This window comes from Dicentrarchus labrax, unplaced genomic scaffold (genome assembly GCF_905237075.1).
Source record: "Dicentrarchus labrax unplaced genomic scaffold, dlabrax2021, whole genome shotgun sequence".
Taxonomy (NCBI): domain Eukaryota; kingdom Metazoa; phylum Chordata; class Actinopteri; family Moronidae; genus Dicentrarchus; species Dicentrarchus labrax.
The window spans coordinates 32,305,141-32,330,722 of NW_026136721.1; the positions used below are offsets into that span (position 1 = coordinate 32,305,141).

At 40.8% G+C, this 25,582-nt stretch overlaps 1 protein-coding gene across 2 annotated transcripts; it reads right to left on the reverse strand.

Annotated features, from left to right (window-relative positions):
- Positions 1–824: 824 nt before the first annotated feature.
- On the reverse strand, positions 825–15,014 carry LOC127354567 (platelet-derived growth factor subunit A). Of its 2 annotated transcripts, none has more exons than XM_051384541.1 (6): positions 14,229–15,014; positions 13,846–14,002; positions 8,945–9,052; positions 7,962–8,155; positions 2,880–3,006; positions 825–1,458 (listed from the first exon to the last, which is right to left on the reverse strand). In XM_051384541.1, exons 1-6 carry the CDS (start codon positions 14,289–14,291, stop codon positions 1,448–1,450), a joined length of 660 nt encoding a protein of 219 aa, XP_051240501.1. In that variant the 5' UTR covers positions 14,292–15,014; the 3' UTR covers positions 825–1,447. The 2 variants fall into 2 exon arrangements, with proteins under 2 accessions (XP_051240501.1, XP_051240502.1); XM_051384542.1 differs by having other exon boundaries at positions 13,846–13,942; positions 14,229–15,012.
- Between the last annotated feature and the right edge of the window lie 10,568 nt (positions 15,015–25,582).

Here is a 25,582-nt window from a genome sequence, read left to right on the forward strand (position 1 = left end):
TCAACCTCAGGGTGGTGCTAGCGGAAACGTCAGGGGATCACCAATGTCAGATTATTTTCTGGGCACAGACGCATTTCTGTACAGAAGTTTATGGCAATATTTGTTCACATATTTAATCCTGGACCAAAATGGTGAACTGACTATCAGACTCCATACAGCAGTGCTGCAACCATGGCTCATAATTTCTAGGAACTTGTCACAGTTGTGACAAATTACAGGAACTATTTAAGCAATACTTATACCAATCTATTGTGCACCATTACATGTGATTTTTGCCCAGGGTGAAGGGGGTAAATGGATGTGCATATGTGTTTTTTGTGAAAAGTGAGGGAGAAACAGAGGGATATAAAGCGTTCCTAATCACACACATAAACACTCATGATAATGGCCGAGCAGCTGACGGATGTGTGGTGTTTTGTTATGAGATCACCTCCTCCTCCACGTCGTCCAGAGTTTGCGAGTCACAGGATAAGGGTCACTGCTGAAAACATTTACCTTCCTCTTTACAGAGTTAATTTTCTCAACTTGAGCTTGAAATAATAAAAGTTGCTCTGTACCAACACTGAAAAAAATCTCCTGTTAGTTATTCCACAGCATACGTTTCGTGTCTATCTGCATTCTCTCCATTAGCAGCGTTTTATATGTGTGCTACTCTCAGTTACAAATTCACGGGGGTTTTAGCTTTAGTATTATGATCCTCCAGATAATCTCTTTCTCACACACGGAAGCATGTTCGGTTCCGCTTTCAGGCCTTCAGTCACTCTGACAAGCATTCTGTAAAAAACCTGTTTCTCTAAAAGCTGTTTTCTGATCACCACGCTCACTTTCTTTTCATATAAATAGTTTATTAGTATCAGTAACATGTCAGGAGGATTTTTTTCTCTCCATTCTTAATGTGGATAACATACCAGAAGTAGAAACAGTGATAGAAAATGAGAGGTTATAAAAATAAGTGGATATACGTGCATGTGTGTGTTCTGCTGAGGAAGAGTAAATCTTGGAGTACAAAAACCTAATCCCAGTCTCTGTTTCTAGAAAGGATTCCACCCAGTTCATAATCCGAGACGCTGAACGGTTTATAGTCTGGAGAGGGAACAAGACGCAGAGGATAAGTCCTTCGATCCCTCTGCCAATGTTCTGCACTTTCATCACCTAATCGCTTCTTTTCTCCATCGAGGAATCACGGCGAGGAAACCATCAGGCCGTTTGTTCGTTTTGTGTCTGGCGGTTTGTTGCTCGCAGTTTTTGTACGTATCTTTCAAAGTAAAGCTGAGGTCCATATGAGTCAGTTATCCTCCATTAAATGTCCCAAAGGTCACTGGTCAAAATAAACTCCATCAAACCTTTCAGTCACTTGATGACAGGAGTTGGTGGAGGTGGAGATGTTAGAGGCTGAAGGTGCTCATCCTTGTCCTCCTCTTCCTCTCCTCCATCTGTCCATCTCTCTTCACCTGATGCCTGTTGGGAGAAGAGTAAAGATGAGGAAACTCACCCTTAAATGTATATTATTTTAACCCAGCCCATCCCCAGAAAAAAACATATTCAGCACATATTCACTGAACTGTAACTGTTATTAGTTATGAAACCAGGGGGAAATTAAGGCTGATATAAAACAGATATTATCGTTGTATTGTCCTTTCTTTCTTCTTTCAGCAAGTTGGTATGTTTATATTTGCTCATGTGCTGTATGTAATGCATACTATTCACAATGTCATGCATTTGGTATGGATGAAAATCAAAGTTGGGAAGTGTTGGGGTGATAATTATTGTACATCTGATTTAACACTGGCTCAGTCAGTGTTTTGTATTTGATTACTGATTTTCTTTTCTTTGTGCATATGAGATAATAGTAAAGTGATATATTTATTACAGTGTTCTTTAAAGGCAGAACAGCACACGTGCATTTAATCTCTCTCTGTATTACCATGTGCTGCTGTAGCCTGAGGGAATTCAGTTCATGCTTGTGTCGTGTTGAAAGTGATAAGTTAATGTTAATAGGTCCAACCCAGTTAGACTGCTGTATTTATTTTTATGTGAAAGTTAGTCAGACTTGAGATGCACATACAAATGTCTGTTTTCACATCCGTATGTACCTGGTACATGTTCGAAAGGGCCTAAATTCATAATTTTACATTCAGATGATGACAATGTGACTTGCAGGAGGTCAGCAGGAAGTCACATGACTGCTGCAGGGATTGATCCTTTGACCTTTTGATTACAGGCTGGTTTAACTGCAAACCCTCCAGTGTAATATAAACTGGCCCACTGACATTAATCAAGTATTTTACAGTAGATTTTAATGTAAAAAAGTGTTATCATTACTATTAATGGATTTTACAGTTTTGTGCTTTTAGTTTACAGTGACTCCCAGTGAGTGGACAGGTTTGTATTTAATGTCACAAATGCAAAGCTGCAGGTTGATGGACAAATGGTTGACCTCGGGGTCAAACTTGTGATTTTTCTGATACAGATCATGCACCCCCCACACATGAACAATATATTTTATGAATCCATCTCTGTTCAGCTTGGTTTTAATACACGTTGGAACTGGAAAAAAACATTTTTTATCAGTTTTGCTGTAGTTGGCTCTGGTTCAGGAAGGAGATTTGGATAATAGGGAGTGGGGTTTGTGAGTGTGTGTGTGTGAGTATGTATGTGGGGGGGGGGTTGCCCTGAGGGAGGACTAATTCAGGCAGATAGGAAAAACACTGTAAATACCTCAGATCTCTTATCAGCTCTGTTGGTGTCAGTAGACACATTCAGACAGGAGCAGCCTTCACATGAGAAATGAGCCAATACATAAGCACACACACACACACACACACACACACACACACACACACACACACACACACACACACACACAGCTGTATGCTTACCATTGTCTGTGTCTGAGTTTGGGTTGATGTGGCGTTTGTTGGTGCACATGCACTCCAGGTGATCCTCCAGCCTCACCTGTACCTCCCTCAGCTTCGTCCGCCGCCGCACATACTCTACCTTTGCCACCTGGAGAGAGAGAGGGAGAGAATTACATGGAGGACACAAAAAGAAGGCATTAGCAGGAAAACACTTGCTCAGGTTTGGTTTAAAACCATTAAAATGTTTTTTAAATGTTCATTAAATGTTTGCGAAACTCTCACCTAAGTTTACGCACCAGCAATCCAAGCCAATGTTACCCAATATCATGTTACGTTTGCCACTGTATTAGTTAGTCCTCGACTTAAAGCTCCAGTCTGTGACATTTAGGAGGATCTACTGGCAAAAACTGAATATAAAATGTGTGTTTTGTATAATCACCTAAAAATAAGAATCGTTTTGTTTACTTGAGAATGAGCTGTCTAGCACGGGCAGTGCGGCTGCTCTAACCATTGGTGGTGAAATAAGAAGCAAGACATTGGTCGGTGACCCCACTTACCTCCAGATCAGCCAAAAATGAAATTCAATTGCAATAACCCGGTTTCAACAAGGTTTATAACACAATATGGAGATAGGTCAAGATTTGGACCTGAAAAGTGGTTTGGGGCTTTAGTTACTCTTTAAGGTGAATCAGTAGCTCTCTAAAGCAGTTTGAAATGGAACATAATAACCTTCATGAAGGTAGGATAAATTGCAGGATTCTTGTATTACACTGCATTAGTTTTAGCTAGGTGTATGCAAACTGGCAAATGAGTGTAAATGTGTATGTAAGCTTTTGATTCTTAAACCCATTTCAAAATAATACTAAGAATAAAAAGCATTGCAGAAAATAACTGATTTAGGTTTCAACAAAGCTTGGCGGCACAACACGAGTTTGTTGATTGCTAGATACGGCAAGAAAATGACTAAAAGAGCTCCTAATGCAGAACATTGTCAATATGTAGTACGAGTACTACAGACAAATTGCCTTCTTATTCACAAATGACAGACAGTCTCTACTGTAGCTATGTAAACACACAGGTGTGCCTGCTCTTGCTTGGATGAATAAATAGAGCATTAACACTGCCAGGAGGATCAACTTCACTGACACTAAGTGAAGCATTTTCTGTTTTGTGTCAACACAAATTACACTTTACTGACACAGCAATAGGTCCGTCTTGCTGTTACAACACAAACACGCACTGATATATAAACAGAAACCCATGAGCATATGCATTAACATACCTGGCATAATGTAAACATACAAAAACAATGACACACTACATACTGATGCTCACATCCTGGACAAGCAGCCAAGCTGTGGAGCTCCAGGTCTGATTGCACAAACATCTCTGCTTCAAGTCTGAACAGACTCAGGAGGGTCGAGTGAGGTGAGAAACAGTGCCGCTAAAGTACCCAACAGGCCAGGATTTACCTTTGATGACAGAGTGCTAAAACAGTGAGCCCTGACACCCTGTGGAAGGCTGCTTGTGTCTGAGATCAGTCTCAGTCTTTGCACCTAAAATCCAACCCTGTCTCCTCCAAAATATGTTTTATATACAACTCATTTTCTTTGCAAAGAAGTTTTGGAAGAAACAGATGTGCTGCCTGGATTACATGCAAGATTTGTCCATTCCAATAAGTTTTGCATGGTACACAGAAGTCATAGGGAGGAGGGCGGGTTGGATGGTTCTTCATACAAAGTGTAATCCCACTGCTCACATTCCACACCCCATGTCTCAGTAGGTTAAGGCTACTTTTTTGAGTGTCTCCACTTGCCTGGCAGCTGCTCAGAGCCAAGAGTCCAACAAACATTGTTTTTACACATAATTTGTATGGATTAAACAAACAAGATACAACATGTTAAACCTGTAGTGCAGAACTTTTGTCTCCCTCTCTGGCAGGGAGAGTAATTACACAAAACATACACATTCCACTACAGTGTATTATACAATCAGTGCTCAATTCAAGTAACAATAAATGAGTCCTTATCTTAGATCTTAGATTGGCAGCAAACCAAAATACTTAGTTTGAGACATACAACTTTTGGCCAATGAAAATAAACCTAGGTGACGCCTTTTGCATCAAATAGACAAGCTCAGTGATTCTCCGACAACTCCAGTTACCTCCCATAGTTCGGTCAGTGTGTTGCCGTTAGCTCCAGGGAACGGACAGCCTGCGGGCTGGGCGGTTTGATGGTTTGTCCTGGAATTTATTACAGGATGGAGTTGGAGAATAATCCGATTCTATAGAACAGATGAACTATGAGATATGGAAGTTTTAGCTTGTTGCCAGGGACTGACAAGCTAATCCACCATCACTCTCAGGATGTGCTGGGCCTCTTTCACTGGTAGGTAATTTAGGTGCACCTAATTTGGTTTGAATACTGGCTTTGCAAATGCAGGAGCCACAGGAAAGTCGCCACAGATACCAGATTTAAAAACTTCATGATAGGTGTGTTTAATCAGCACTGTGTGAACCCTGTTACCAAGGGCTTGAAAGGAATGGGTGTTCATTTCTATGTAGGGCTGCACAATTAATTGAAAGAACATCAAAATCGCAATATGGCCAAGTGCAATATCCAAAGCTGCAATTTTTTGATAAATGTAAAATGCGTGACAAACAGCATTATAATGAAGTACTGGAGTTCTGACCACCGAAAAAAAAGTCAAAATTAAATTTGTGATGCAAAAAGGATAATCCCACACATTGCAATCACAATATCTGTCAAAATAGTCACATTGTGATGTTTTTACCATATCATACAGCCCTGTTTATAAGTTAAAATTCCACACTTAAATTAGTGAGCTTTAGAGGAGGTGGTAGGCAGAGTTTATTCCCTTTGGACAAATCCAAATTAGCACAAAGACAGGAAAGAGCTAGCCTAAGCTAAGGGACTGCAGCTTCATATTGTAGTGTACTGTATGCTGTAACAGACACATATGAGAGCTGTATTGACTGTCAGAAAGTGAAGAAAACCAAAATATTGAATTATTGCTTCTACCAATTGCCTAAAGTTATAAATGTCATGCTGTAGTTGCCAGGAGGGATAATGAAACTGGTGACAGTGAAAGGTTTACACGCACGTTTAATGTAAATGTTTCCTCGTTATGATGATAAAAACAATTGGGACGGACACAGCAAAGCATATTTCCTATTGTACATTTTTAGCGGACAGGGCTGCAAAGATCGCCACAGGTGATGGTTAGAACAAAGATTATCTGGTCAATCAAGAGATTTCCATCACAACAGTCCAGTACAACACCCTCATCACTGCCAACACTACACCAGTTCACCTGTTTATCACATGCTCCAGCTTACCCTCATTCTTAACCAACACCAAGAGATACTTGAACAAAAAACTGTTTCAGGCCTCGGACTTACTGTCATCCCAACTGCTTCACTCTCACACTTGAGGTCACAGCCTGATATGACAGCAGTGAGGTGAAGATGCTAATGCCGATGTTATCTTTCTCTTTCTCTCTCTCTCTCTCTCTCTCTCTCTCTCTCTCTCTCTCTCCCTCTCTCTCTCTCTCCCTGTGTCTCACACATGGACACACCACTTAAACCTCAGCCCTGCCATTTCCCCTCTGGCTGCGTGTGAGTGCATCTTGCACCCATGACCGTTTACCCTCTGAACGCTGAATCTCAGCACATGTGAGTGACTTTATTTTTGATTTCCTCTGTAAGCAGACAAAGGACAAGCCCTTTCATCTCAGATTGGGTATCAGCAGTCCAAAGTACAGAGAATCAAACTCGGCCCCTCTTTTTCTTCCTCAACTTTTTACCTCTCCACCTCTGGCAACACACACAAATACCTTTTCTTATTTCTCCTATTTACCATTATTATTATCAATTATTATCTTAACATGTAGGCTTTTTTTGTCTAATTACCATAGAACACATGTGAGAGATAAGCTGCAAATGGAATTACCATAATAATTATGTAATCATATCAGTCAATCAGTGAAATTAATAATCAAACATCCTGTACACACATGCTCTGATATACACAATGAATATTAATACCAAGTTAATAATGCTGTTCTCACGATTAAGAATCTTAAGATCCATTTCCTGAGTGCAGAACACACACACACACTCACACACACACACACACACACACACACACACACACACACACACACACACACACACACTCGCTCACCTTGGGTCAACTGCCAGTTGGCAAGTTGTGTGAACCAATTGGGGTTTACTGAGTCTTGTTTCCAACTCTGGCAGAGATCAAAAGGAGGCTATTATATTCTTGAACTAACTCACTGCCAGACACTCAATCACACACACACACACACACACACACACACGCACACACGCACACACGCACACACGCACACACACAAACACAATGGTCAAGCTGGAGAGAATAATTGTTTTTGGCAGGTGTAGAGTGTATACCTCCAGTAAATGGTTAAGTGGTTGTGTGTTTACATGCTCTGTGCCATCATTAGTTTTGTGTGTGTGTGTGTGTGTGTGTGTGTGTGTGTGTGTCGGGGCACTAAAAGACAAGTAACAGAAGCCTCTTACAAAGTGTTTATACTGAATGTGCCAACATGATGGAATGGTGAGAATGAAAGTTTAGGAAGCAGCGTTTCTGTCTCTTGTACTGCCTTTTTGTTTGTTTTTGTTTATTACTTTCATACTGGAAGTGGGCAGCGCTTTTACCTTAAGTTGTTCATATCTGAAGTTGTTGGTCTCAAGTGACAAAAAAAGCTACTGAAGAAAACTGGACCTTTGAGTGGATTATGGGTTTATTCTGACCAAAGAGTTGGTGATTGTTGGAACAGTGGAAAGACTAACAAAGATGGTTTTTATTTTGTCTCTGTCTAGTTTAAATAAAGTATGTTTTATGATGATCTGCCATGTAAAATTACAGTTTTTGTCAATGTAGTCTGGTGGGCTGGAGTTTGGTGGTCGGTGATGCTGGTGCTGTAGTCTAGTGGCAGTGAATTTTGTATATAGGATATTTAAAAAGTTGTTATGCCGCAAATGCCCATGTATAAGCATGCATTTTCAGACATATATACAGTAGAAACATTGTTTTGTACCTTGACCATGCGATGGTGCTTGCGTGATGCCTGGCATCTCATGTTGCTGGTGTTGCAGCAGCCAGTGCAGCGTTTCACCTCGACGCAGGGCGGCCAAATGATGAAGTTGGCTGAGGTGGGATCCACCTGGCTCCGGGGGATCTCATAGATTGCTGTCCGCACCTTGCACACCGCCGGCAAGGCCTCTTCCACCACTGCAGGGGAACAAAAAAGGTCAATGTTTACAGAAACTCAGCAGAAAAGAGCACTTAAGGGCAAATATGGCATTATCACTTTTGACCTAGAACTATAGAGCACGTTCCGACAAGGCAGAGGATATAACTCACATCTAAAAATATACAGTGGTGGAAAGTAACTAAGTACATTTACTCCAGTACAGTACTGTACAATTTTGAGGGACTTTACTTGAGAATTTCTATTTAATGCTACTTTATACTTGTTCTAATCCACTACATTCAGATTTGGTTTGACAGCTTTAGTTATTAGCTACTTTACAAATAAAATGTGTGCGAATTCAGTTCATTTTGCCATAGACAACAGCATTACAATCGACCTATCTCATAATGTTAACAGAAATGATTGTAGTATCCACCCTGTGTTTCAGATCTGTTCCAAAATGTAATGGAGTATTCCTTGGTCAATGCTACACCCTTCTACCATATAGTACATCACGCACAGGGAGCATTTTTATGCAGACCAAATACTTTTACTTGTCAATACATTTATACATTTACTTAAGAAGGATTTTGAATGCTGGACATTTATGTATATTATATTATATTTGTCCTTTTACTGAAGTAAAACCATTCAACCACTGAAAATATACTGCATGTTGTCTTCATGATGATAGGGGTTAAAGGGTTAACATTTTATTACACAGGATAATATGCAAGAGTAATAATATGTAGAGCATATTTGTACATTTAGCCAATGTGTTTCCATTTCTTAGACCTTGATGGTGTGAATCTGTGTGTGGGTCTTACCAGTGCTCCTCCTGTGTCTGGTTTGTGTGTGTGCTCTCTTCAGGTCGGGGAAGCTGTGAGAGAAGTCCTTGTGGTAGCTGTGTTTGGTCTCCTCGATCACCTCGTTATCTGGATAGAGACAAAACAACATACGCACATTCAGACGTCACACACTCTCACTGTTAACAACACCATTCATAAATATTCCCAGATCCCTGTCAAACACACACACACACACACACACACACACACACACACACACGCTAATTTCTCATTAGACTGGATTGTTCCTGTGCACAAGATTAAATTTAGGTATGAAAAAGGTCAAAACATTAAAAAACCACTGGGGAGCACGAATATCTACGCAGAATATCTTGATGACTGACTGACTGACCGATAACAACCATAAAAAGGAGGATGTTTACACGCTGCAGCAAGTTGTTTATTACGGAAATCTTTATCAAGTCTGTCGTGATCAGAGAACTTGCTTAACCAGGTTATTATAATTAAGTTATGATGTTAATAACTGTCAACAGGTTACTGAGTTCTCTGCATGTAAACGTAGCCAGTTAGAAACACGGCGTGTCAGTGCATATATCTGATACATTTTAAATCGAATTCATCAGGAGTTCATTCATAGGTCGTCAGAATGCTAGAGCTGAGAAAATGCTGCATGTTGTCTTTGACTACGGGGCCGGGGTATGCTTGAAATTCAGTGTGGCCTTCGAGTGTCAAGGAGGAGTGAAAAGCCGAGAGGCAAGATGCGATAATTGTTTAAATATGGGGATAATGGCGCATAGTTTTGAAACCATCTCTCCTGGAAGACAGTTTGAATGTTTCACTTGTTTTGGACACATGAAAAGTGGCGGAGGGTTTGGTCAAGACTGAAACAAGAGTTCAAACCCTCCCGGCTTTCTAACCTCTGCACGGCTGGCCAATCACAGCATGAAGTGGATATGAATTTCAGGTCTGTTACATAAAGTTACAGAAATTGTTTGTAATTTTGTCTTTGGAAAGGTGTCATCCATCAAGCACTTCTGATATAGTATACTGGTACCTTCATACTTGATTCTGTACCAAATACATATGTCCTCCTATAGAGAAATGCTGATTCACAGCTTCATGTTTAATTGAGACATTTTATTTAATCAGTACTCAAAATATTATTGGTATAAGTCAAGGATTGTGAGGCTGTCACAGGGAGTGAGACTCAATGGGAGAACAACTGCTGTTGCTGCTATGTTAACACACTTTTCATTCTGAATACATTGGTCAGTTCAACCTAAAGAAAACAGGTTTGTGGTAGCAGTGTCAACTTCAACATTATTGTCTCCAAGGAGAAGTTTATTTTGTTGCCAAGTGAAGCACAAAACACACACAGACTTGAGCCAAAAACATAATAAAACACATAAGACAAATAATAAGAATATATAAACCATATGTTACAAACCTCCAGGCTGATACCATGACTCATTGGAGCATTTAACGGTTTGATTGATTGTTTCAAAATGTAGCCAAACCAGAAATGTTTATCTCTAATCCTAAAACTCACACGTGCTATTTAAACTCAACCCGAAGGGATGAATAAAGGCTGTTTTCACACAATCAGTTAACAGGTTGTTAAAATGTTTCAGACTGTTCCTTAGTGCCATGACTGTGTGCTGAGTATATGTGGTCTTATAACATGTAACACTGTGGGAACTCAGCTGCCACATGGGGACAAAAAGCAACAATAAGAGAATGAATGGAAGCAGTAAATGCATTTATTTATAGCATCATAAAAAAACACAATTTATACAATAAATAGTTCTTCTAGTCTGTTTTATGACTGATGGCTTCTGTTTAATGGAAGCAAATAAATAAATCTTAAACTATGACAGGTGGAAAAATCCAAGCTGATGGTTATATTTAATTTAGTGATGATTTAACACAAGAGGAGTTACTGTACCTCCACAGGCAGCTTCTTATACTGAGCTCTGCCTTTGTGTCTTTGTGTCTGTTTATCACGAGATGCCGTAAAAGTCAATCAAGTGTTTTTAAAGTGTTCACAGATCCATCAAACCACTTCAGCACTTAGCATTGCCAAACCACAGGATATCCACACACTCGTTCATAGCCAATAAATTAGGAGCTGAGTTTGTGTGTGTAGTGTGAACTTCAATGTGTGTGTGTGTGTGTGTTTGTGTGTGTGTGTGTGTGTGTGTGTGTGTGTGTGTGTGTGTGTGTGTGTGTGTGTGTGTGTGTGTGTGTGTGTGTAAGAGAGGGAGAGAAAAAGAGAGAAAGATTCCCGGAAATCAGCATAAATGATGTCTGGGCAGGGCTGTTTTAATTTGATTCTGAATACCAAACCTCACACTTCTTTGTGTGTTGTGTGTGCTTCTGTGTGTGTGTGTGTGTGTGTGTGTGTGTGTGTGTGTGTGTGTGTGTGTGTGTGTGTGTGTGTGTGTGTGTGTGCATGTGGACCCGTCACTCCGGCCTGCATGCAGAGCACCCTGCCATCTGTGTGTGCAAGCAGTCACACACACACGCCTGCCTATACACACACAATGTGCTTCTAAAACACAACAAAGTCCACCTTCAACAATTCTCTCTCTCTCTCTGTGTGTGTCTGTGTCTCTCGCTCTCTCTCTCTCGCCCTGACATGCAGGAATTTGAGCATGAATTATACATAGCAACACAGCAGCCTTCCAGCGGGCCCTGCTCTCAAACCAATAATGGGCAGCATGACAACAGCATAATGAAGTGAGCCACTTGACCCCCACCGAGCCGGGGAGCCGTCACACTCGGCATTTGCATCTCAATGATGCCAGGATTAATGGTGGCACCGCTCGGAGCGGCAGACATTAAAAAATGAATCAACTATTTTTCACAGGCAACGAGAAGTTCAGAGATGAATAAAGTTTGTGTGGCAGGAATTTAGAGTCTGACTTGGGGCGTAAATGCAATAAAGCCTGTTTTATGCCACAGTTATTTCCTCCTGTCTCACCTCACTGATTCACTCAGTTCTGATTTATTACCTGGAAAGTGCAATCTGGCATATAATTGCGTAACTTAAATTTCAGTTGCATATTAAATTTAACTGCTTTTCATGCTCAGAAAAATGCCACAAAAGGATGACAGGAAGATCACCAATATGTTTTTAATATGAAAAATGTTTTTAAAGGGATTATCTTTTCTGGTCAGGACACAGGAAGCAAAATAAAAACTGAATGTAATGTCTACATTGATATAGAAACGTTTATTAAATCAAAACTAAAGTTTCATCGAAATTTTTTCTCAACCTTTAAAGTCGAGATGAACTGAAAATGACAAAAAATATTTTACGCCTAAAATGTATGGCAAACCAAATTTCTTTGAATTCTTATAAGAAAATCAAATCGTTTTTTCTTCCTGTAAAACAAAATGTGATGGGTGCTGCTTATGTATAACTTGCTTTCCGTTTCATGTGGACTGTGTAACTACACACTTCAGTTCTGCCAGCTCCCTCCCTCTCAGCAAATTAAAAAAATGCATCATTGAGCTGCAAAGAACAGTGACTTTAGGGGGCGTGGCCTCGAGACCGACCAGAGTGACTGGCAGACTGACCACAGCAGCGTAGCACAAACAGCGAGCTGTTATTAAGAGCTAATGAGCAGCTGCTGTCAGACTCTCCGTGTCCGCGCTGGAAACATAGAATCCACGGGAGATTTTACAGTCACTCGAAGCTAGCGGCTGTGTTGTAGCTGAGCTAGCGGCTCAGAGAGGCTAACTCTCCAGTATTTGTGTGTGTCTGTGGGGGGCGCTGTCAGTGCGTGGGATCAAGGTAGGTAGGAGGCAAAGGTTGCACAACCTTTTGTCCAGTAAATGGGTTCCTCTGATTGAAGAAAAACTCACCAGTGGGACGTTTAGTTACAGAGCACAACCAAGATCATCGTCATAAACTTGAGACTTGAGGGAAACAATGCAGTTTAAGTCGAGATACCCCAACTTTTAGTCTTTGGTGTGGAAAAACACCATAAACACAATACAATTCCCATAATGCAACTCTCTCTTCATCAGACCCTTTTTGCCTAGTAAATGCTCACATCTTTTAAACACCATACCCACTGCAGTTTCTAACGCATGCTTCCCATTACAAACGTACTCTCCAAGACCCACGGAGATAACCCTGCTGACATCACTATGACATCATTGCTTTTATCTGACTTCACAAAGGTCCTCCAGAGCCACAGCGGACCATGTACAACTGTTTTCACGGGTTGAGTTGTCCTTAACATGACCAGCAAACTGATTTTGATGTGTGAAAATTGGTGGAATGCCCTTTTAAACAAACATTTTCTTTACAAACGTACACCTTATTCCCAGTTTACCATTGGCAGTGGCTGATAAGCACAGACTTGACTCTGTCTCAAGAGTTCACACAGGGTGTAAAGAGCAAGACAGGCCTGGTCTCCTAGCAACATCCGGTGAGGCATTCCAGTAATGAGACAAGAGGAAAGCATCCTCTTACTGTGCAACCAGATGCAACTAATACCTCAATTCAATGTCTTTTAAGGCACAGACGGGGAGAGACGCAGGAGCCCTGACTGGCACATGGAAGCCTATGGTGGGCCGATGTCTGTCAGCAGTGCTGAGTTAGGACCCAGTAAGGAGTACGTTCCTGTAGTAAAGCTACAGGAACGTATTTCTTTGTTCTTTTCTGTTTCTGTCAATGAAATGATAAAATAAAATGGAACTACTGATTTCACAAGTTAACATACATTTCATCCTCATAATAATCCTTTACCCTGAAAAACTGCTGAGCAGGTATTTGCGCGTTATGGTGCTCATATAACAAACGTTATATATGAACTGAATTTTTCGCTGATAACCTCATTCTGCGGTAAGGATCACTAATCCAGCATGTGGGAGTGACAGAGTTGTATTATAAAGAAGGGCTTTACCTACGGAGTCTATCTCTAGTAGCCGCTGGAGGTCGCTGATGCTGCGGATCTCGCTGCGGGAGAGGCGCTCCAGCAGCTCCCGGGGGAGAGGGGACTCCTGTGGGAGGAAAGTCAGTCGATGAGCCGCTTTATTGGGTATGGAGATACAAAGCTGCGCCTGTTGGTGCGTAAAGAGCGCAGAATCATGCAATAATCACTAATTTCCAAACTAAGTAACTCAGTGTGGGCAAACTTGCAAACATATATGAAGTTTTAAAGGACAATACTCGTGCCTATCTGAACCAAAATAGTTATTTGTGCGTAATTACGCAGAACGAATTCACCTGTTGCATGTGCTGCGGTTATTTTATATTTCTGTATGAGTATATTTCTGTGCGGCTTACCTCAGCAGCGGTGCGTAACAGGCAGAGGCAACCGGCGAGGAGGTGGTACAGCGCAGCTCTCATCTCCTCTCAGATCCGCTGCATAGGCACCAGGACGAGGCGAAGGTCCACTGTTCTCGGGAGCCCAGAAACATCCCTCGGGAGAACTGGCCACCCCCACGACCTCAAGGAAAGAGCGAGCCAGAGACCCTAACGCTTCAGATGATGTTTAAATTCCGGAATGAACAGCGGTTAAATGATAGAGCCGAGCTTGTTCTGCTCCTGCCACTGTAGTTAAGAGAGGAGCTGATTTCCAAAATAATGTTAAAACGAACGCAAAGCATACGCAGTGTAAGTCCGAGTTGCAGGAGGACGCTCACAGTTGCACAACCTTTTGTCCAGTAGTTTGAAGCATCAAACAATCAAACCTAACTGAGGTCAAGTTGATGTTCAGCAGCTCATCAAAAGAACAGGTGTCCAACGGAAATGTGAAAACCTCTCTTTTACATTCACACATCCGGCCATATCCATCATTTTGTCCTCAGTGTAATCCCTTCAAAATCACACAGTTGTGCGTCCTGCAGCGGTGGAGCATTTTGGCACTTTATATGGGCAAATCATTACAATTGGCTAAATCTTTTTAATTTTAAACTTCCAGAAATAACCAGTTCAGTCCTGAACACGCCGAGGAAAAGGCAAACGGCATCAACGAAACAAGAAAAGAAACTCTCCACCCTGCAGCTCAGAGGAGTTTGATGTCAGTTCACGTCAGTCGTGTGATCTCCGGGGTGAATGAAGTCGGGATGCTTTCAGTCACAGGATATAGCCGTGCGCGTTCCCGTGGCCCTCAACTGCGAGCGCGCTCTACATAATAGCCTGTAGGCACATTGTAGGAGACTCGTTTGTTTCTGAATATCACAACTAACTGCTCAATTTCATCACATATTACAACTTCACACAACTTTTCACTCAACTTTCTCCGAGCAATTTACTGGAAGGAAGTTGGGAAATGTTTTATGATCCTCAGATACATTTACATATGTCAGTTTGTACTTCACCTTTGATTTTCATGATCAATAAAAAAAAGGATAGGATTTTGGAGTTTATTATACTGATGATGATGATGATGATGAGGAGGAGGAGGATAAACTGTAATCTTGTACACCACTAAGGACTGAGTCACTCTCTGGTAATTAACTGTTTGTATAGAGGCTAATTTATAACCTATACCTAAAATTATTTGTTAATTATTTGCTCTGATAGTCAGCAGTCCCACTTCTCCCTGAAATTATCCTCTTTAACACCTAACTCTATGTGTGTGTGTGTGTGTGTGTGTGTGTGTGTGTGTGTGTGTGTGTGTGTGTGTGTGTGTCTGTGTGGGAGGGGGGGCAGGTTAGTGACTGTGTCAGTGTTTAATTGCTGTGTAATAAAGCTCATTAATGAGTGTCCAGACCAGAGACTGGCTGCCCTGAGAGAGAGAGAGAGAGAGAGAGAGAGAGAGAGAGAGAGAGAGAGAGAGAGAGAGAGAAAATGTTGGCCATGATGGTGGTGTTATGTGCAAGGTCAGGGGGTCAACCATACTAGAATGAAAGATTTGGAAGAGCTTCCCATGGGGTGTGGTGACAGGAATCTCTGGGATAAAGTAAAATAAAGCTTTGTCTCTGACTCCTCAACATCTGATGCTGCGATAGGCAAAATGGGCCCTTTTTCCAATGGCTTAACATGATCAGAAAATAAACGAGTTTAGGTTGTTTGTCCAAACAAGAGCCTTATTTGTCCCTTAACTGATATTGATCTCTTGTGGTTGTCGTGCAGCAAAAGTGGAAGGAGCGTGACAATTTTGTACAACCCCAAAACCTCACCACAAGACACCACTGTTCACATACCGTACTGTCTGTTCCTTTAACCATAAAGACAGCAATGACAGAACCTGAAATTGACTAAAAGTGCGCTGATAGATGATCGATCTCAAGTACAGTTTCAAGAACACTGAAAGTTCATTTACAAGCATCCATTATCTACATAACCAGTGCTTAAGGACGGTGGAAGTCAGTACACGTCAGGGGAGAGGCAGGACAGACCATAGATAGATCACCAGTCAGTGAAAGTTCATCTACTTACTGAAATGAAGGGAAATCAATGACCACCTTGAATCTCAATCTAAATTAGGAAATTGGATAGTTATAGTTGGCAATAGTATTAAATATGTGGAATTTGTAATTCATGAGCATAAACATGCAACAACACTAACTCGGACTATGAACTGAGTCTGAGACATGCAAAACAGTTTGCATTTATCCGTTTCTTTGGGTTAGTGAAGGTCATTGTTGAGGGAATGTAAAAGACTTTCCAAAGCTAAAGCTTCATAAAGCAGCACTGGAATCTGGAAATCCAGCCTCAAGCATTCAAACATGCACGTACACATTCACTCTCACTTTCTCATGCACTTACACATGCTCACCAATTTACCCAATATCATTCATCACACAACCCACACACACACACACACACACACACACACACACACACACACACAGTCATTAAAAAAGAAATGTAAAAGACCAAGAGAGGAGAAAAAAGTAGGGAAAGAAAGATGAAAAACTGAAAGAGAGAAGAGATAATAAGCATGTTGATACTAAGATGAAGCCTATTTGGATGAAAGAAAACAGTGGAGTGACTGTGAGTATGTGTGTGTGTGTGTGTGTGTGTGTGTGTGTGTGTGTGTAAAATCCAGGCTGTGTTGGACCAAACACTCCACCAATTAAAGCCCATTTAGCCTGACAGAGGCTAATACCATCACAACAGAAATCCAACTCTGTCTCTCTCCCTCCATCTCCCCCCTGAATGGCTTCAGTGCACCCGACACACACACACACACAGACAAAGCACCGGAATGATGGAAGGGAAATGGGTCAGAACCGATTCGGATCTTGAATGGCGACACACTCGTGCCTTGATGCTGTCACTTCCTCCTGGCAGCAGCTCTGATGCGTCCCACTTGTTCTGTTCTGTCTTCTGCTTTCTTCCTTTTTTTCCTCTTCCATTGTGGCTCTCTGTCTTTCTCTGACTCAGTCAAGCTCCCTGCTGTCAAACTTTCAACTGTGACTGTTACAGAGAGGAGGAAGTTCAACTTTGAAAATAGACAAGTAACATTTTCTTGGAAAAGCATAGTTTTGGTTTAAAGACACAGCAGAAAGTGGCCCAGCGAAATAATCTGCACATTTAATCTGGTTCTAGAGGCTTGATGACTACACTAGCTAGCCAGCGCTATCTGAAACGGTGTCCTTTTTGAGAGCTCCACTGGGGCGTACCAGTGAATGGGATGTGGCTTCAAAAGTTTTGTTTATGTTAAATATGTTTCGTGTATATGTGTTCTTTTCTTTTTATCAGATATTGTCATTTTCAGATTAGATTTTTGCTATTATAACTCTGTAAACTTATATATTGCAATAATTCCATGGTTCCATAAAGTATTTGGTGTGTTTACATGTTTCTGCAATTATTATTATTGTGATCTAAACACCCCTGGTGCTAGAGAAAGAAAACAAGCAATAACTACAAATGTGTCGAATTATGTATACTTACATGCCCATATACATGAGCACAAATATTTATATGTACAAGCCTACATTAATGTGTTAAAGTGGTATGCCAAAAGACAAAACACATTAACAAGTACAAAAACAGTAGACAACATTTGAACTTACACAATCTCTCTCTGCTGCTTTTATCATTCTGCTAAGCTCTTCCCACCAAACCCACAAGTTGAACCCAAGCACAAATATCAGCCCATAGCTGCCCGGCAAAAGCTCATTCATCATAGGGCTCGCTCTCCACGAGCCTCACCAAGACCCTGGTCTCCTCCCGTCTCGCCACAACTTGTCTTCTCAAAGACACCCTTCCAGCGCTTCATGGCCTCAGAGCAAAGCACCCCAGACGCAGCTCTGACCCAGTCTAACAGCGGGATGAGAGGCTAGTATGTCTCTTGATATGAGTGCCATGGCATCAATCACAATGAGTCTGCAACCTCAGTATGGAGCTGGGACACGATCACACACGTGTTTTGCAGTATATGCTGTTGTTGGCCAAGGAGTGATGGTTGATTTTGTTTGCAAAGCTCCTCCTGAAACCGTGCGGCGGGAAAATATAGAGCTTAACTGAGGGAGAGCATGCGCAAGAGAGAGGGGCTGCGCAGCGTGTGCACTGGCTCTGATTGGTTGTTTTCATTCAGCCACAGTGGATTCTTGTCAAGAGCACTAGGAGGAACCAGAGGAACCCGATTTCTTTATTTTTTAAGATTATCTGTCTCAGGTACTACTCTCAGGATATAGTGAAGGTTTCGGCAAATATGGCAAAAAGTTACTTTTTTTTCAAAGTTACCTACTCTAGCTTTAAGGGAAATTTAAAGCTATATAAACATTATGCAGAGAAATGTCTTTCAAACGTTTCTAAACACTCCATGCCATCAAGGTAGATATAGTGCTGTCCTTAAGTTCCTCCTCGTGTTGAAAAGTGTTCCTCCAAAAGGGCAGCACATTGAATTAACTTTCTTTATACAGTCTCCTTCTTTTTTTCTCCTCACATAACTTTCCAAGTGGAGTAGATATTTTATAGAGTTTATTTATAACAAGCCAGGGAAAAGCTTTTATCACTTATTTCTTGTCTAACTTTTCCAGTTCTTTTCCTAGAAGCAGACTGATGCAAATACATTATGCACTATACTAAGTGACCTTGCTCAGGAGCACTTCAGCAGTGTTTGGTACACTCAGTACAAACAACCCTCCCACCCAAACTGCTGTCCCGTGGGAAAGGAGAATATGAAAATATTAGAGACAGATTTGGGGAGGAGGGTGTTGGAGATATGAGCAGCAACAAAAAAAGAGTAAGTGTTTAAGAGACAGAGAGGCTGTAAAAGTTAATCCAGCAGGGGGATAAAAACTTTTACAAGCAGGGTGGGGGTTAAGGGCTATCCCCGAATTTATTCACAAAACCAAGCACATGGTGGAAAAAACCCTTTATACACATTTTTCCTCTCCTTTTCTCTGCAATCCATCCAACATTAATTATCAAAACCCTTTCCAAAAAAAGTCAGAATGGATTTCACCGTCAAACCAAGAGCTAAGTCCACTATTGGACCCCAGCCAAAACCTATTGTGCTACGCATGAATGTTTGGTCAACAGCCAACTGGAGACTTATCCTGGATTACCATCTCAAATATGCCGGCATTTACCTACATGTAATGCTACCACCCCACCACCCCCACCCACAGTCCCACCCGTCTGTTCATCACAGGCCACAAATCTCTGAGAGAATGCTTTATTTAGGTCTGTTTGGTAAAAAGTGAAAACACAGGGCCCTTGTACTGTGTGAATTCGTAGTCATGAAGACAGAAAGCCAGCTTAACTGGAAGGGGCATACAGTAAGTGCCGGACCTCCCACCAATCTGAATCAGATTTACTCTAAAGACTAAACTATAAGCACTCAGACAGCACATACCTGCACAAGTGGTGCACAATACTCAAATTTTGTTAAATAAAATATATTTATATTTAAAAAGGTATTAAATATCCAGAAATGTTTAATATTGCATCTGGACCATTCTTACAAGTGCAGTATAATACAAAAATCTAAACTGTGTTTCAGAGTGAAACAGTATATGTGGGTGGGTTTAGTAAGTTTAGTGACTGAAATCAAATTTGATTGAATTTCTTAAATGTGTGCATGGCTTAGTGAATACAGTGAGGATATGGAGACTGTTGGTCTTACAGGAGAGGACGAAGGATGAGGATAAGGGTTAAATTTATAAATTAGATCTCAATTCACATTCTTTGGAAATGGAAACCAAGTATTTGCCAACTGAAATCCAAGTGTACACCTCCTACTGTGCTTACGGTGCTAGTTATCCCTGCTAATGGTCAAGTGCAGTTTTATATGATGGTAGGGGTTGGTTAGTCATTAAAATTATTTTTACAGGAAGATCAAAGAAAGGGATTTTGTCGTAAAAATACTGATTTTATTTTTTATTAAACATATACAGCACATATTTGACACAGGGACACAGGATTAGAACTTGGAAAATGTATTTGTCATTTCACTGTTGAGAAAGAATTCCCACATTTGCCTTCTGATCAGGATCCAAGTGCAATGTTTCACAAAATATCCTAAAATATCCAGGGTCAAACACAGCCTCCGTAGTGGAGGTAATCAAGGCTTCCAACCACCCACATAGGGTAAACAATTGTTGCTTTCATACACGTTTTCACACATTCTTTACTTCTATCCACACCTAGCACGTGATATGAAAGTAGGAGGTTTTCATAAACTCTCAAGGAAAATAGTTGCTGCAACATGACTGAGTGATGCATTCACAGCAGATACAAGGGCAACGTCGCAGTAAGCTGTGAGTTGTGTTATTCTATTTCAGCACACAACTCCACAATTGTGGCAAATTGAACCAATCCCTGTGAATTCTGCACGACTTTGCAATTTGGTCTAATCACTGCAAATTTGACCAAACATTGAGTTTCATGCAGTCCCCTGCATGCATCACAATTTTTTAGAAAGGCTGCTGTGAAATCAGACATTTTAGGCCGCAACAATCCCAAAAGACATCTGCAAAATTCTGGAGGGACTGATACACTGTTGGTGTATCCTTGAGGACAGACAACCAGGCCTGTGATCATAAGGTTTAGTCTCTCAGCCAGCTGGGAAACAGAAGGGAACAATAACTCAGTGACACTATGTCCTTCACCGGCAACCTCTGAGATCTCAGGTGTGAATGTGTGTGAACGTGAAAGAGGGCTGTGTGAAGAAGAACAGTAAACCCGTAAAATACATTTATTTTGCCCATCTCCCATTATAGGAAGACAAAGAACTATAAAAATTCAAATTCAGAAACACTCTCAATATGTGAACTAAACAGAGGAATGTTTGGAACGGACGTATCTCCGCCTTCTTATCTGAGCCTTGAGACAAAACATCTCAGCGCTCATCCTGCCTGAGTACTTCCTGTACTGTTGTTAACATCTGTAATCCGTCTCTTTGTGTTGAGATGGTAAAGACAAAGAGTTACTACCACACGTCTGATTCAGCAAGACAAGGAAGTGAAAGTAACAAGGCAATGACACACACAACAGATTTAACGCTTAACAGTTAACACAATACTAATTATGAAAGGAGCAAATGAGGAAGTCTGGAGCGACTGAGTCAGCGTAGGGACTAGGGAGTAAGTCTGGGAGGATGAACGGGTTAACAAAACATCGGACTGGGGAACGCTGTCGAACCATGATCTTTCCTTAAATCTAACCAAACCTTAACGATAGTTTTGTCAAATTATAAAACATTTAACAAATTATGTAGTCCTGTCGATAGAAGAAAAACACTTGTGGTTCTAGTGGGTTAGGACACACAATGTTTTTTGTATTTAGTCATTTAATTTTGAGGACTTGTGTTTCAGCCAGGCAATATTAACTCAATAACTCATAAATAAATGTATGTTTTACTGATCACTATTGCAGATTGATACAACACAGTTTAATTCAGTCACCACAACAGAAAACTGCCTTAACCTCCGCTTCAGATGCTTCATTAAGACACAGAACCACTGGAAAACCTTTCTAGGACTCAGATCAAAGTGTGGAACATTACAAAGGCAAAAGAACCAAAACGTCTCGTAGTACCAATGGCGAAGGTGAGGATCATCTTGAGTTTTGTAGCTTAATGAGACTAATTGCACTTGGTATTATTGCCAAATAGTGATTCACTCTATAGCCACTTCACAGAAGCTTGGACTTTGCTGGGAAATGATGCGTTTAATGCAGCAACGACACAAAAGAAAAGCTGTAACTACCGCCAGGATGGAAGAAAAGAGCAGCAACAAATGAAACATAAACAGAAAGAAACACATGGAAAGAGACGTCTGTTAAGACACTACACACACACACACACACACACACACACACAAAATGCCGCTACACAAAGGCCATTGCTGTAAACACTGTTGAGTTTTAAGCAGGACTAGACAGAGCAGCAGTAATCTAGTGCAGTATTTGCATTCACAGCAATACATTAGACATCTAGAAGTAATAGTATTTATTTCCTCCCCAATTTGCACCCAGGTCTTCCTCCTCTGCTATTTCCCATTCTCTTACATATTGTAAGATAAGCTTTGGTCTCACCTTCTGCTTTAAATTATCTGCCCACTTTCACTTTTTGGATTTGATTCCCCTGATTTTCCTGCCCATTTGCTACCAGCTGTAAACCTGTCTGAACATTAAGCAAAGCCTTATGTTAGCACATCATAAATCCCTCAAGAGTCAATGTTTGAGTCCAAGTCCAGTCCACTTCTTACTATTACTGTAACAAGCAGTAGCAGTGATATTAATAGTACCAGATTTCGGAATTCTCCGTTAGGTATTGCTATAATCTTTTCCATCTTGCTTAATAAAAAATTGTTTAATAAACCACAGCAAAAAACATTAGATTAAACATGCCTCTGACTTGGAAGACCTTCTGTGAAGAGCAGAAGATGACAGCAGATATTGGTGCTCATGTTTGTAATCTGACCATTGTGATCTCAAGAATAAACACAGGAAAATATTTGTTTGACCAAGACTCTTCAAGATCTTCATATCACATCTAATATGCCAGTGCAGTATCCACTTCAGGATATCTAGAATGGAAACTGAATCCATTTAAAGACTTGTATCTTCAGACTTTATAAATAAAAGTGAAATGTGGTCAGAAAGCCACTCAGCCTGTGTAGTTTTTCCTTATTTGTCCAGTTGTTCAACACCAGGTTAAAATGAGACATTCCAGTGAACTGTAGTTGTAAAATTGAAGAAATGTCACAAAAAACTTAATTTATCATCACAGGCCAGTGGGGAGTCTGAGTCATTTAAAGCTGTCAGCAATGATGTTACATGAAAGATAGAGAAATAAGTTGTTTTACTCATGTTTTTTGTGGTTATTAACAAATGAATAAAAAACAAAAAAGGAAGGTCGCAAATTTGTATGGTAAAGTGATAAAAACATTGCCTTTCCCTTGTTACCAGTCCTAATGTGTTTATTGACACGTTCTTTTTACAGGATCACACTAAGATCGGTGACAATGATCAGTTATGTTATAACAAGTCAGATAAAGCATCTTCACGTCATTTTCAAGCAACGGACAAAAGAAATGTGTGATGTGATAATCCAAAACATTTGGAACATTTGTTTGGATTTTAATTGTCTTCTGTGTCCCAAGTTTGACCGTCTCCCACTTCCAGCCAGCTGCAGCAGAGGGTAAACACCTTTTCCCTTTTCCTCTTCCTCCAATTCTATCACCTCTCCCTCTGATGTTTGCCAATTGATTTATGTGATAAGGTGTTAATTAACATAAGCATGATGGCAAAGCTGGGACAAAAAAATAAAAAAGAAGAACCCCCCCCAAAAAAAAAAAAACAAGAAAACAAAACCACTCTTGTTTGGATTGACAAGGTCTGCCCAGCTGACAGCTGTTAGGGAACTATGACTGCTGAGTGTGAAAACAGGCGCCGCTGGATCATTTGACCAGTGGAACATTTGATTCAAACGTTTGTCCGTCCCCAATTGTTCATCGTTTCAGTTGGGAGACTTTAATCTCCTTTGCGGAAATAATTGGGAGGCAGTGAGGGAGTTAATTGTGTTTTCCATTGATGAATCATCAGGAAGTGTTGGTGAACCCCGCTGACCACACACACAAACATGCACATGCATGCACACACACAGAGTGAACACAGACTAACTGTAAGCACATGCATAGCCTACGAATGTACAGACACACAGAAGTATGTTAACATGCTGAATGCACACACACATACACATGCACACGTACATGTATACTTTCTCATATGCTTACCACGCTTACACAGATGAACATTTGCACACAGAAACCCACATAGTCACACCCACACACACACTCACACACACATCCATTTACACCGACCACACACATACAGACTCACAGACCACATATGCACATGTATATACAGTAACACACATAAGCACAGTTAACCGCTGTGGGTAAACCTCTCTCTCTCTCTCTCTCCTACTATCATTCTCATTTTCAACCTCTCTCACCCTCTCTGGTCCTCTAATTCGCTGCCGTTTCAAAAGATTAAGAGGCCAATTAGTAAAGCTCTCACGGCAGTTATTACCACGCTGGGAACTGGAGAGAGAAGAAATCCCCCTCTCTCCTCTTCCAAAAGAAGGATTTCTCCCTCATTGTCGCTGGGTTGAGAGTGAAGGATGTGGGGTGTATTTTGGAGGGCTGCTGATGTGGTAATTTTGGCTCGGAAACAATGCTACGCTGTCTAAAGAGGGGTAATGGAGGGAAGTAGCGGAGGTAGTGTTTGTGTGTTCACATGTGATACACACACTGCAGACACACACACACACACACACACACACACAGTGAGGTGACATCATGGCATCACTCTGAAGGCCACGCTAGATGAAGGAGGAAGCATCGTATTAACTCCAAATCAGGACGATGACAGATACGCTTTGTGTTATTGTAATGAGCACCAGGAAAGACAGAGTGGAACAAACTGAGGGTGTGTTTAAGGTACTGTGAAGGTGAATCCCACCCTAAATACTATTGTGCTTTCACATACATTCAATCTGTGATATTTTATGATGATAAATTATGTTCTGTTCCCACAATGCCTTTTAAAAGAACAAATGTTTTTGTTGCATTCAGAAGTTGGTTGTTTAAGTACTGTAGAGATGAGAAAGATGAGAAAAAAGGGAACATCACGTTCAATGTGAAACACAGTTTTGCGGCTGCATTGCATTCTGGTCTTCTGGGGCTTCTGTCGGCTATGGTGGCCCTGAGAACTCAAAGCACAGCAAATAGATAAAACACAAGCAAATTAAGAAAACATCTTCATCAGCCTGGTAGCACATGCACAGCATTTAGAAACATTTTACAGATAGCTGACTTCAATAACTTCATGATTGCAAACAATGGCAACAGCAAGCATCCAGCTACTGGAGTGAAGTGGGAATTTCTGGCATTTAATGTTGAAAAATACAGTACTGGACAAAATGTTCAATGATAAATATGAAATTGTTTATAATCAATATTTCAATATGCATCACATAACTACTTATATGTAAAGATGTCACTCAAATATGAACCCACAGAGAATTATCACCATGACTCTCTATTTCCCTACAGTGTTTTAGCCTCTTAAACTCATTGTTATGGTTTTATAGAACACAGCTTTACTGTTTTTCTTTTCACTCACTCTTCCTGCCTGGCATGAAATGACAAAGTTAGCAACTAGCTGGATAAAATAGTAGTAGCATTTAACGACTAATGAGCCAGACATTTCTCTCAGGAGCTGGT